This window comes from Fukomys damarensis, unplaced genomic scaffold (assembly GCF_012274545.1).
Source record: "Fukomys damarensis isolate Sample0158 unplaced genomic scaffold, DMR_v1.0_HiC HiC_scaffold_15, whole genome shotgun sequence".
Classification (NCBI taxonomy): Eukaryota; Metazoa; Chordata; class Mammalia; order Rodentia; family Bathyergidae; genus Fukomys; species Fukomys damarensis.
Window position 1 is genome coordinate 57,408,157 of NW_022900927.1, and position 12,076 is coordinate 57,420,232.

The 12,076-nt window shown below is 43.1% G+C and overlaps 1 protein-coding gene across 12 annotated transcripts in view; it reads left to right on the plus strand.

Annotated features, from left to right (window-relative positions):
• Cfap54 (cilia and flagella associated protein 54) overlaps window positions 1–12,076 on the plus strand; it is a 267,711-nt gene that overhangs the window by 124,634 nt on the left and 131,001 nt on the right. For all 12 annotated transcript variants that reach the window (XR_781214.3, XR_781213.1, XM_033763843.1 and 9 more), the window contains 3 exons: window positions 178–401; window positions 496–631; window positions 3,930–4,038. Coding sequence is in view for 10 of the 12 variants with exons in the window: in XM_033763843.1 (XP_033619734.1) it covers window positions 178–401; window positions 496–631; window positions 3,930–4,038 (469 nt within the window). In the remaining 2 variants the exon portion in view is untranslated. The remainder of the gene's footprint in view (window positions 1–177; window positions 402–495; window positions 632–3,929; window positions 4,039–12,076) is intronic.

The window sequence follows — 12,076 nt, forward strand, 5'->3', positions numbered from 1 at the left end:
CATACAGAAAACAAGTGTGTTTTCATCATCACAGAAGCTTCTGTTGGATAGCACCACACATACTTCACATTTTCTTTTTTTGTTCAGTTCTTCACACCATAATATTCATCTTTTCAGCAAAAAGGTAGTAAAATTGGAAATTACACAAAAATTCTTTTTGCAATGTGCCATTTGCAGTCTGTCGAAGACAAAGGAGAGTTCAGTGTTCCAAGCTATTACGGGAACATCAAGTCTGATAACGGTGGTTCCAGCCTTACTTTTGAGGATCCTTTGGATGATGTTAACGTGGTTGATTTGAAGTGGATCCATGACTTTGTGCTAAAATCTCTGGAAGTTTTATATCAAGTGGAAAAATGGGAAACTCTAGCGTCACTTGCCATTCAGTTCAATATGATTTCACAGTAAGTACTGCTGCCGTTATAAGTAACAGACTTCGTTGCACAGAAAGTACTTTAGCTAGTGTTTGCTTTTTAATGCTTTCTTTCCCCCACCTAGTGAGAGATACACAGAACAGGTGACGCCACTCCTGGTGTATGCCCAGCATCAGCTTCTTCTGAGAATACAGAAGTTCAATGGCCCGGATGTTAGCCAACAGCCTTGTGCAAGGTATGAGGCTGAACATGGAGAGAAGGTAAATTCAGCTCTGTTATTCATGCAGTTGTGCATTTCTTACTAGTGTGCGTATAATAACAAAGGTTCAGGAATCAGAAAAGTATTATTTTTAATGAGGCATTTATCATTCAGATCAACTGACGTTATAGAGCTTGCTACTAGCAGCGTTCTCCAGTCACTGGCTTAACAGTAACAAAGGCCTCACCTCCCGGAAGCTCATATTCAGGTCAGGGCTGACTTACCATTAGGCAGAGTTGGGACCGTGTCTGGAGCCCACAGTATTTTTAGGGGTCCACTGTAAGTATTTTCATTGCTTTTCAAATGAAAAGAAAGTAAAATGTAGGGTAGAGAAAATGTTTTAATTTTTACAATTAGTAATTTGATACTCACACCAAAACAGTCTTAAAATATAATGTTTAGTACTTTTTAGATGGAGGCATAGGCCCACGAAGGCAAAAGTGCCCAGCTTGAATCAGACAGAGGAAAGAGATAAGTTAATATCCCCACTGTGTGATGACAGTGTACTGCCTTGCCTGATCAGAGCCAGTGAACATGGCTGTGCAGTCTGTGTCCTGCCCATCGGCCTCAGTGTACGTGGGGCTGGAACCCAGTCCCTGCTGTGGGCTTGAAGTGTTGCCTTCATGCACTTTCTGCCTCTTCCGCCCCAGTGGGGGCCTTGCCTCCTGCATGCTCCATGTGGTGAGAATACAGCTGAGTTCCTGCTTCATGCAGTTTACTGTCAGAGGTTGGAGATGGGGCCAGATAACAGACGTGTAGGCAGATAAACGCAAAGCTTTGTGATCATCACAAGTTCTCTAAAGAAAATGAAATAGATCAGTGGGGCATAGGTGGACTAGGGCAGGAGGTGGATCGTTCAGCGAGTCCTCTTGGACAGGGCTGTGCCTACTGAGAAGGGGCAGCCACACATTGGTCTGGTGAAACATCTCTCCAGTCCCAGGGGAGAGCAAGGGCAGGGGTGCTGAGGTGGGACAGCAAGAAGGTCTGGGATGGTGCAGAGAAATGACAGGATCCAAAGCTGCGCTGTGCCTTCTGGCCTCCGTTGTTGTGACTTCCTCTTCTCCCAGGGTCTTGGTGTTAGTGTGCCTTGCCTCTGCTCTCGGACCTCCTGTCTCCTTATCCATGCATTCTTGTCAGCAGGTTAATTCAGCCCGTGGCTTTAAGCCCATCTTTATGATGACAACTGTCAATTACATCTCTACTCTGGACCTTTCTCCTGAGTGTTGGGTTGGAATATAGCTCATACCTGCCTCCACCAGTGAAGCTTTGGAGAAGCAGAGTTATCAAGATATCTCTCTCTGTCTTTCTGTCTCTGGCTCTGGATTTATTGCAAGGAATTGGCTTGCATGATGGTGAATGCTGGTTAAGTGAGTCCAAGGGGAGGCCATCAGAAGGAGCCCCACAGGCACAGACAGAAGCTCTTACCCACAGCCGGACCAGGGAGAGAGGGCTATTGGGAGGCCTGACCTCTGTTGGTCGTGAAGAGCCCTGCAGACCACTGGTGTGTCCACGATTCACCTGATTAGGCCTGGCCCACTGAGGGCGATCTCCCCAGGTCACGCTCAGTTCATTGAGAACTTCAGTTAGCATCTGCACAACCCGTTCACAGCAGTGCCTAGGTTAGTGTTTGGTTGAAGAACTGGGATAAAGTGTGGATGCTTCCCTCCCTTTCCTTCTCATAGCTTAGCTCTAATCAAGTTCTCTGTGGAAAACCACCATGCCACCTCGTTAATGTCCTCTCTTCGGCATGAATATACTTTTCAAATTTAGCGCGTCTCTAAGAAGCCTGTCCAACCGAGCCTTCCTCCAGTGCCAACAGCCCCACTCCTCCAGCTGCTGAGTTCAGACACCCGGGGGGACATCCTTGACTCCTCCCTTGTTCTCTTGCCATACTACAGACAATTTTCCAAATCTTCTGCCCTCAACATACAGTCGGAAGCTGATGCTTTCTCCCTGCCACTGTCCCTCTGAGCCAATCATTGTTGTATCTGCCCGGGTTCATTACCCCGCACTGCTGTCTAGTTTGGAATCCATTCTTAATGCAGCAGACACAAAAGCCCAAGCTAACACCATGTCACATCTCTGCTTAGGTCCCCACAGTGTCTTCCCAACCGACTCAGAATTGTGACCTTGGTGGTGTATACTTAGCTTGCTTAAGTGCCATTCCTGTTGTCTCTGGTGACCTTCAAGTTTCAACTGCACTGTTTAACTTCACTGTTCTTTAAGGTGTACCTGCCTCAAGGTCTTTGCATTTGTAGTTGCGCAGTCTGAAATACTGCCCCCTCAGCCCACACTGGGTTTCCTTCACTTTTTTCAGATTTCAAAGTTTTGCTGGTTGTTTCCTTCATACTGAGGCCTTTCCGTACCACCCTGTTTGAAGTTAGATGCACCTTTGTTCTATTTATTTCTAGAGCAGTCAAAACTCTTTACTATAAACACACTTCACTATTTTTTCTTCTTCTACTAGAATAAATTCTAAAAAAGTGGGAATTTTTGCTGCTATTGTTCTCTGATGTATTATCCCTTCAGTGTTTGGCACATAGTAAGTGTTCAATAAAGATTTGTTTAATAAATGGGAGAGGTAGGAAGGACCAGGTCAGCTAGAGCTTTATTAGACTGTGGGAAGGAGTTTAGATTTTATTAGTCTGTTTATGTCTCACTGTGAAGGTACCCACAAAGGAAAATAAAGAATTATCTGCTTGAGAAGAAAGGCTATGCTTTGAATGATAGGTTAGATCAAGGAATAGGATTGGAGAAATGGAGAGAAGAGAGTTTGGTACTTTTTAAAGGAATTTCCTTCTGTCTAAAAATTTTCTTTTTTCAAGTATTTTACAACTTGAAGGCTCAACTATCTTTTAGAAAATAAATGCTACAGAGAGAATTAGTTTTGAAAAACTTTACCTGGGAAGTTAAAATTTCCTTAATTACGAGTAAGCTAAAAAACCTGATGTTACAAAAGCAGCTGATAGTTTAAATATGTTTCAACTTACATAATGGAAGATATATTTAGATTCGTGGTTATGTGGAATACCAGGAAATTATATTCTAATTGCTCTGCATAATTTGCCTAATGCTCTTCCACCTGTGCTATACAAAAGGAATATGAAAAATTATACAGCCACAATTTCCCCCAAAGTTCCCATGGTGAACTCTTTCTGTCAGGTTTTATTTGTAGTATTGTTTTGTATTTCTTCACTTTAACAAATGAACAGTGACATAAATATTTCAAGTAAGCCAGACTTTTTAACTCTAAATAACTGACTAAATAATACTCGTTTTCACCTTTTTTTTTTTTAAAGCTCACCTGCCGAAATTTCATGGGGAAGCAGCTGAAGATAGATTGTCTGCCTAGTGTTGTAGCAGAAGCAGGAGGCACTGCAGATGCACTAAAGGCGCTTATCTATTCAGGTCAGAATCAATCTTAGATTTTTAATTTTTATTTGTTTATTTATTTTGGTACCGGGGATCGAACTTGAGACCTCACACTTGTGAGGCAGGCAAATCCCTGGTCCCAGAATCGATCTTAGATTGAGCCCAGATTTTCTTTGAATGAAGGTTTGCCATTATGTTCGGCATGCCAAATCTTCCATAATTATAATATTTGAGAAGCTCTTTTGCAGGTTTATTTGAAATTAACCCACTTGATATTTACCATCTTCCATTGCTGTAGATGTCAGTTATGGGGGATTAAAACACATTTAAAAAAGTTTAACCTGTAAATTAAAGAAGAGAAATGAAAGGAAAGGAACAGGGAGAAATTGATGGAAAAAAGTAAAGATGTAAAAGTCTGCTGCACATTTTCCTCTGTTTTATCTCCCTTGGGAACTCCTGGCTATCTGAACTCTTGCTGCTTTCTTTGTTCTGTTTTGACTCCCACAAAGGTTCCCATTTCCGTCTTCAGTATATTGTAGACTGTTCTGTGGGCTCGCTTGTGGCCAACATGGTGGTCTTTTAACTAGTGTGCAGGGGATGATTTGGAATGCCACAACTTGTTTGATTTTGGTGGATAAACCCTTCCAGAGTACTTTTGGCAGTGCAACTTGAAGAAATGAGGCAAAGGAATAAAACGAATATGTAAATAACACCCGCCCTGTTTTACACTTTTCTAGCTTAGGAAGAAAATGTAAGTCTTCTCTTTGAAGTGTCAGAATTTTTTCACATGTCTGTTGATTTTATGTGTGTATATATAATCATTTCATTCATTCATTCACTCATTCATTCATTCAACCAGTCTACCACTTGTTCAGCAAACATTTACTGAAAAGCTATTGCAGTGTTTTAAGTGCCATACTAGTTACTAAGACAACAAGGATGAATGAGACCACGTCTCTGTTACCCTCTTTACATTCCATTGAAAGAGTTCAGTAAATATACTAGAGATTATAATACAGAACAATGAAATCTGTAATATTGTCATTACTGTTGCCATACACAGTAAGAATTAATAGCTAGCACCTGCTGGTGAGAAAGACTTAAAGAAGGAAGTGACATGATAATAGTCATTCTTGAAGGAAGTCTGCATGGAAGCAGAAGAGTCACCATTTTCAACTCCTATGTGAAAGTAAATATGGCAAGGCTTGTGATTGGGTGGTGAGAACAGATACCAAAGAAAGGCAGTGGAGGTTGGGTGTGAGGGATGCATGGGGAAGGGAGTTCAGAGACTCTGGGTTTCTTAGACAGATCATGATGCCTTCACACAGACGGGAATCCAGGAGGTGTGGTCAGAAGAAAAGCTTGCTTTGGAACAACGGAGTCTCTTTGCCTGGGTGGTGACTGGGTAGAGCTATCTGCATATGCTTGGGTACCCTCAGGAGGCCCTCAGGAGAGAGCTGAGCTGGAGAGCTGGGCCTTAGTCACCAATATATTGGTGGTGGTTGAAGTCAGGGACTTGGGTGAAGTCTTGCAGGGAGTTATGTGGAGTATAGACCTCAGGGTAACCTCTTGAATAGCTCCAACATTTTGAAAATTGTACCAGCCGGAACAGGCTAGGGCTATAGAGCAGTAACAAATAAGCTTCAGGTTTGATAACACTCGGGAAAGACTCCTTCTTGCCCATGCTATGGTGTTCAGTGACGTTGAGCACTTGGCTGCCTCTCATTGGGCTGCAATGTCCACCTTGATCCAACTTGCACAACTGTTTCCAAGGTAGGAGCAGAATGCTAGTGCTGCTTCTGGTAGAGCTCTACGAGAGGCTTGTCCTGAAGGTTTGCATGTGATTGCATGTGTTTGTGTTGGGCCAAGGGCATTATATGGGTTCTCTTATTTAACTCTTATGACAACTCCAGTGAAAGAATTGCATACCAGCTACTCTTACAGATGCTTTGTGCATATTAGCCTACAGCCACCTAGTGAGGTGGGTTTATTGTTTCCATGTTTCCAGTGAGATAAAGATGTGGTAAATCATGCACTGGCTCGAAAAGCTGCTCACTAGAAAGTGACGCATGTCACGTCTGCTGACGTTTTGTTGCCCGAAGTTTCACAACCATGCCTACCTTCAAAGGGGCACTCAGGATGAAGAGGCACAGAGTATGTGACAAGCCCCGATGACTGTCATGGGAGCAGAAAGGAAGAGCAGAATGTGAAGGAGGTGGGGGACACAGCTTGAGAGGGGGGCATGCAGAGCCACGGCCAGAGAGCTTTCAGGAAGAGTGAAGGTCAAGAGAGGTCACATACGCTGAGGAAGGGCACTTGGCAGATGGGTGGGCATTGTCACTGGCGCTTTTGCTGTGAACGGCTGAGCCTTTCTCTAGCTGTTTCTCCTTCCTAAGTTGCTCTTCCAGATGTCTGACTACAAACCCCTCGCCTCATTTGAGTCCTTATGTGCTGGTCTTTTCAGCAAGGCTCACCCTGACCATTCTGTGTAAAAACTGCTTCCTCCCACTTCTCTCATTGCCTCTGCAGCTGCGTTTTTTAAATTCTGAAACACTTCTCAGTATCTGTATACGCTAGGTTTTTTTGGTATTTATTAATTACTGATGTTTCCCCTGATAAAATGTAAGCCTGATGAGTGCAAAGGACCATTGCTTTGTTCACTAATAAAATCCTCAGGTGCATAGCACGAACTTAGTGTCTGTTTGCTGAATGAATGGCTTTGTGACCTTGGAAATGCCGAGGAGGAGAGTGGGGGTCCCGGGGCTGGACCTGCAGAGATCCACTGAGTAGAGAGTCGCCTTGCAGGAGGCTTAGCAGTGATAAGAAAGAGAGATGGAGAAGCTGGAAGGAAACGGGGAGCACGGGGCTCCTGGGAGGGTCCTGGCTTCATTTGTGTGTCTTTGCAGTGGAAGGAAAGGAGCGTATTTGTGGATTAAATGAGAAGAGCCGTTAGAGAGGGAGAGCTTGGAGATAGGAGAAGGGGATTTTGATAGAAGAAGGACCTCGAGAAGAAAAGAGACAGAGCCTGACGCACACGGCGTTAGCTTTATACAGAAGAGTAGAACCCTGCCACAAGGGCGTAGAGGAAGGAAGGAAGACTGGACCTGGAGTGGAGGTGGTGGGTCTATGGGGTAGAGGTTGAAGGAGTTCTTTCTGGGTGCGAGAGGATTTCTTAATGAAGCAGGGAGTCGGGAACACAGCTGAGGGTGTTAGGGTAGAGAGTTTCAAGAGGCGTGTGAAAGAGAGGATCAGCCATGAAGGGAAACAGAGAGGAAGGAGGGTTGGAGAGCAGTGTTTATTTGGGTACAGTCAGTGAACATGACTTTGTAGATCTCACTACTAGTGCAAGATCGAAATGAGCCCCTCACTCAGTAAACCAACAGCAGAACCACTGTTATGTGGTCATGGCGGGTGACTGGCCTCGATCAAAGAATGCAATTCTTCTGGGGTGTGTTCTGATTTTTCTTTCTTTCTTTCTTTCTTTTTTTTGATCCTTCCTGTGAAACCTCAGGGGTTTCTTTGTTTTAGGATCTATGACTAAAAAGAGTTGCTACAAATGTGAGAAAATGTGTTAAAAACAGTTATCAAAAGGATGAGTAGCATCAAAAGGCGAGGGGTTTGTAGTCAGACATCTGGAAGAGCAACTTAGGAAAGAGAAACAGGTAGAGAAAGGCTCAGCTGTGTCATAGCAAAAGCGCCAGTGACAATGCCCACCCATCTGCCATCTGCCTAGCACCTAGCAAAGCACTCGCCCTGGGTGAGTATCAGGAGGTGTTTGTTGATAGGCGCAATCTGCCAGAAAAACACTTTGCTTGCTTCTTGGAAAAGCTACACCTGGAAAGGCAGGCTGGGGAGGTGGGATAGAGGGATGGTTGGTGCGTCGGTCACTACAGAGTGAGACTTTGGGTTGAATCTTAACGGTTGGTGGAAGGATAGCCAGTTTGGGCTATGATTAAAACAGGAATATTTGCAGAAATAAAATTTGGAAAATATTGAAATGACCTTAGTAATATTGTGCTGAGACTATACTTAGATTCTTTAATTTTTAGTTGTAGGAGGTAGTATCATTACATTCATATCACACATGAGAGAATTAAACATTACTTGTGGATTGTGGGGCTGTGATTCAGACTCAGGTCTGTCTAATTTCTCCCTACATGAATGTTTCACCTGGCCTGTTCTCTATAGCTCCCTTCCAAGTTAGAATCCTCTCCAAATTTATAGCACTCGAGAAATAATTTGCTATATTTCAGTGGTCTTAGGAGACAGATACTTACTCTGCCTTACTGTGATAGTATGGTAATTTTTAGGTGACCCTGCATCTAATTATAGGTTTTACAGTGAACTGTTAAAGTCTCGGCTTCTAATTTGTAGCTCTTTATTGGACCCTTGGATCTCTATAACTAGGAACCTATGCTTTTGGGTTTATTCAGCAAATTTTGAAGATGCCGAACTTTTTCAGTGTGCCAAACTGAGGTCATTAACATGCTTATAGGGGTGTTGGGTCTTAGGTATGTCACAGGACACGTTGGCAGTTCTTCTATAAGACTTAGTATACTCATGCTGGCTTCTAGACAAGATTGCCATTAGAACCTCATAGATTTGCTTTTGTCATCACAGCATCTGGTGGTAATGCCTGATTCATTTTATTCTTCACTACAGATATTGCAATGCCCCAGTGCCTAGGAACATTTGGTGTTCTCATTATTTAACAGCATCCTGTTCTCCCTTCTGCTATTTAATAATGCATATGTAATTTGGTATAGTCTCGGTAGGATTTGGAGAAGTGAGAATACCTCATTTTATAGATTATTTTTGTATGGATGAGTAACTTGCTTACTTGTTAAGCTCTGTAGGGGAGATAGTCCTGGCTATGCCTTTTATTATTATAAACTGTTTTTGCATTCTAGCTGGGTTCTCTTTCTTGGATTTTGACCTTATTGGTATTTAAGTTCTCTAGTAGGGATATTCAGTTCTCAGGTGGGCTGGACTTTCCCACCCCGTGGCAGGTGTGTGTTGTTAGTGTTTCCCAGCATTTTGATTGATCTGAACGATTGTGTAGAAAGCATCCCCACATTTCAGGTAACTCCCTGTTTCCTTCCTTGGTGAACCTAACTCTCAGGAGTCATGGTCTTTTAAGTTTTCATTTCTACACTGGTACAATAAAACATATAATAATCCCCGCCCTTACCGATTTCAAACTGTTGAGGTAGTGCCTTTGGAATAGCTTTTTGAATTATCATTTATGGAAATTTTTAGAGGAGCCCCCTTGGGATCAGGCTAAGGGCGCCAAAGCTAATGATACTCTCTTGTTGCTTTGTACCATTTATCTGCTGCAGACATCCACAAACCATGGGCATAACCCTAATTAGACTGAAAAGGAAAAGTGCTAGGACTTGAAAAAAGGAAAAAGGAAATACGATTTAGGAAAAATACAGTGCAGTTATTTATCAGCAGCTATTTGATGATAATTTTATTCTATTTTTATTATAAATGACATTTGTTGAGGTTTTTTTTCTCCTCTCTCTCTCTCTCTTTCTTTCTCTCTCACTAATTCTTGGGGTCGAAACCAGGGCCTTTGTACTATGCTACAACCCCAGACCTTGTTTTATTTATTTATTTATTTTGAGACAAGGTCTTGCTGTGTTGCCCAGGCTGGACTCAAACTTGACATGTTTCTGCCTCAGCCTCCCAGAGTGCTGGGATCCCAGGCGTGCATTACATGACTAGCTCATCTTCTGCGTTCTTACTCTATAACGTAAGCATTGTGAGAGCAGGTATTGTGCTAGTTTGTTCATTTTTATTTCCTCCAGGCATGGAGGTACTTCGTCCCTATGAGTGCTCAACAGTCCAGTCATCCCTTGCTTAACAATAGGATATGCTTTCAGTGATGCATTAATGGGCAGTTTTGTTGTTGTGGGAATGTCAGCCTGTATTTACACAAACTAAGGTGACTGTAATATCGAGAGGTGATTCACCCCCGTGGGACCACCAGCATAGTGCCATCTATCATTGACCAGAATAAAGGTGGCGCTGCCTGTTTTAAAAATGTGTGACTACCTCTTAGAACAGGACCCTGTAGCTACTGTTTATTCTGTGGCAGGCCTATGCTGGATACTTCCTATGTGTTCAAATCACAGCCCCCCAAAGTAAATATTATCACCCCAATTTGAACAGTTATTTAAAACTAAAGCCTGGATATTATTACTTTATGGGGATTTCTAGCCTTACTCCCTTCCCTTTGCTTGCTGTTATGGGCCAGATTCCTCTGGCTTCTCAAAATTCATACATTGATGTTTTAACTCTCATTGTGATGGTATCAGAACATGGGGTCTTTGGAGAGAACTTGGGTCATGAGGATAGAGCTCTCATAAAGTAGCATTAGTGCCTTTTTTTTTTTTAAAGAGATAGTCTTTGAGACCCATTTTAGCCATATGAAAAGAGATACCTGAGAAGGTAATAATCTGCCAGGAAGGAAGACTTCTAGCCCCCAGATCTGTGAGAAATTATTGTGTATAATTGAGATTAACTCATAGAAGAGATTTTTAATAAAGCTTGTCCCAGAATACTGTGGAGCACACACCATGGAGCAGGTACTGTTGTGGGTGCCTGGGATATAGCAGCTGACAACATGCATGAAGTCCCTGCTGTCGTGAAATTTTTTCATTTTATTGAGGGGAGCCAGCCAATAAACAAGTCAAACCACTATGTCAAACAATTGATTGCTTCACAGATAAGAGAAGTTTTGAAGAGGGTAAGCTACAGTTTGAAGTAGGGTGACAAGGAAGGCTTCACTCAGAAGATAACAGTTAAAGCAATAACCTCAAGGAGTTGAATGCAAGACATAGGGTGTCTGAGTAAAGAATGCTCTAGACCACAGGGAACCATGGCTGCCAAAACTGTGGGGTAGAAGCATGCCTGTGTGAGAGGAGTGGGCAGAGGAGTCATGGAGGACCCCAGGGGTTGCTTTGAGGACTTGTAGAAGAATTTTTAAGACAAAAGGGAAGAAATCTGATTTAAGTGGGCTCAAGAGAGGATGGAAAACAATGAGTAAAGGCAATTTTTTTGAGGAGTTTTGGTATAAAGTGGGGCAGAGAAATGGGATGGTAGCGTGGGGAGAAACTGGAGTCAGGAGAGAGGTGTTTTTCCTCTTTTATTTTTAATGATAGAAGTAATAGCAGAAAACTGTGTTACTGGGGATGATTCAGCAGAGCGGAGAGGGAAATGCGAAAGCTAGAGTGCTGCCTGGAGGTGCGATGGGCACCGGGTCCAGGCTGGGTGGCTGAGGTGGATGATCTCCGTGGATTCTTCCACTCTTGACCTTTTTTACAAGTGGGGTGGGAAGCAAGTTGTCAACCCTGAAAGGTTGGGGGAAGAGGTGACTTCTCGTTTTCCTCTTCAGCACAAAACCAGTCAGCTGTTCCTGTTGCTTCTCATGTTGGAATGTTCTCCATGTGCCTCCCTGGAGTCCATTGCTACGAACTGTAGTTGAGTTCAATCACACGATGTCTGTGTGGCAGCTTGGCAGTCTCTGAGCCACTAGCCTCATTCTGTGGCAGTCAGATGTGAATGACCGTTGGTTAACATGTCCTAAAGTACCCATCCCTTTCTGTCAGAGTCCTGCAAAAACCCCTCCTTGGTTCTCCACCCAACAGCTTAATTCTGCTCCAGGAAGGTGTGCTTTGGGACCCTAGGGGACCCTAACAGACCTGTCTGTTCCACAGGACTGGCCATGTTAACCGCCTGCTCTCCCTACTGCCTTTGTACCTCCACTGGCACAAACTAGTTCTGTGTCCTCGGGGAAGCAATCAGTCCCTTACTTATTTTCCTCTTCTGTAAATGAGGATAATAATGGTACATTCCTCTGATGGTTGTTTTTAGGATTCAGTCAATCACAGTAAATGATTTAGAATAATTTGTGATAGAGGATAAGTCCTCAGTAAATTTTAGCTGTTCCTATTCTTTTCTAACTACCTAAAACCCCTGCCTTTCTTCCTTTTCTCTAAGACTCAGCTATATATTTTCTCTCTCACAGTCTTTCTTCTTCACCCTTTCCTGCCTGTGCCTCCATCTT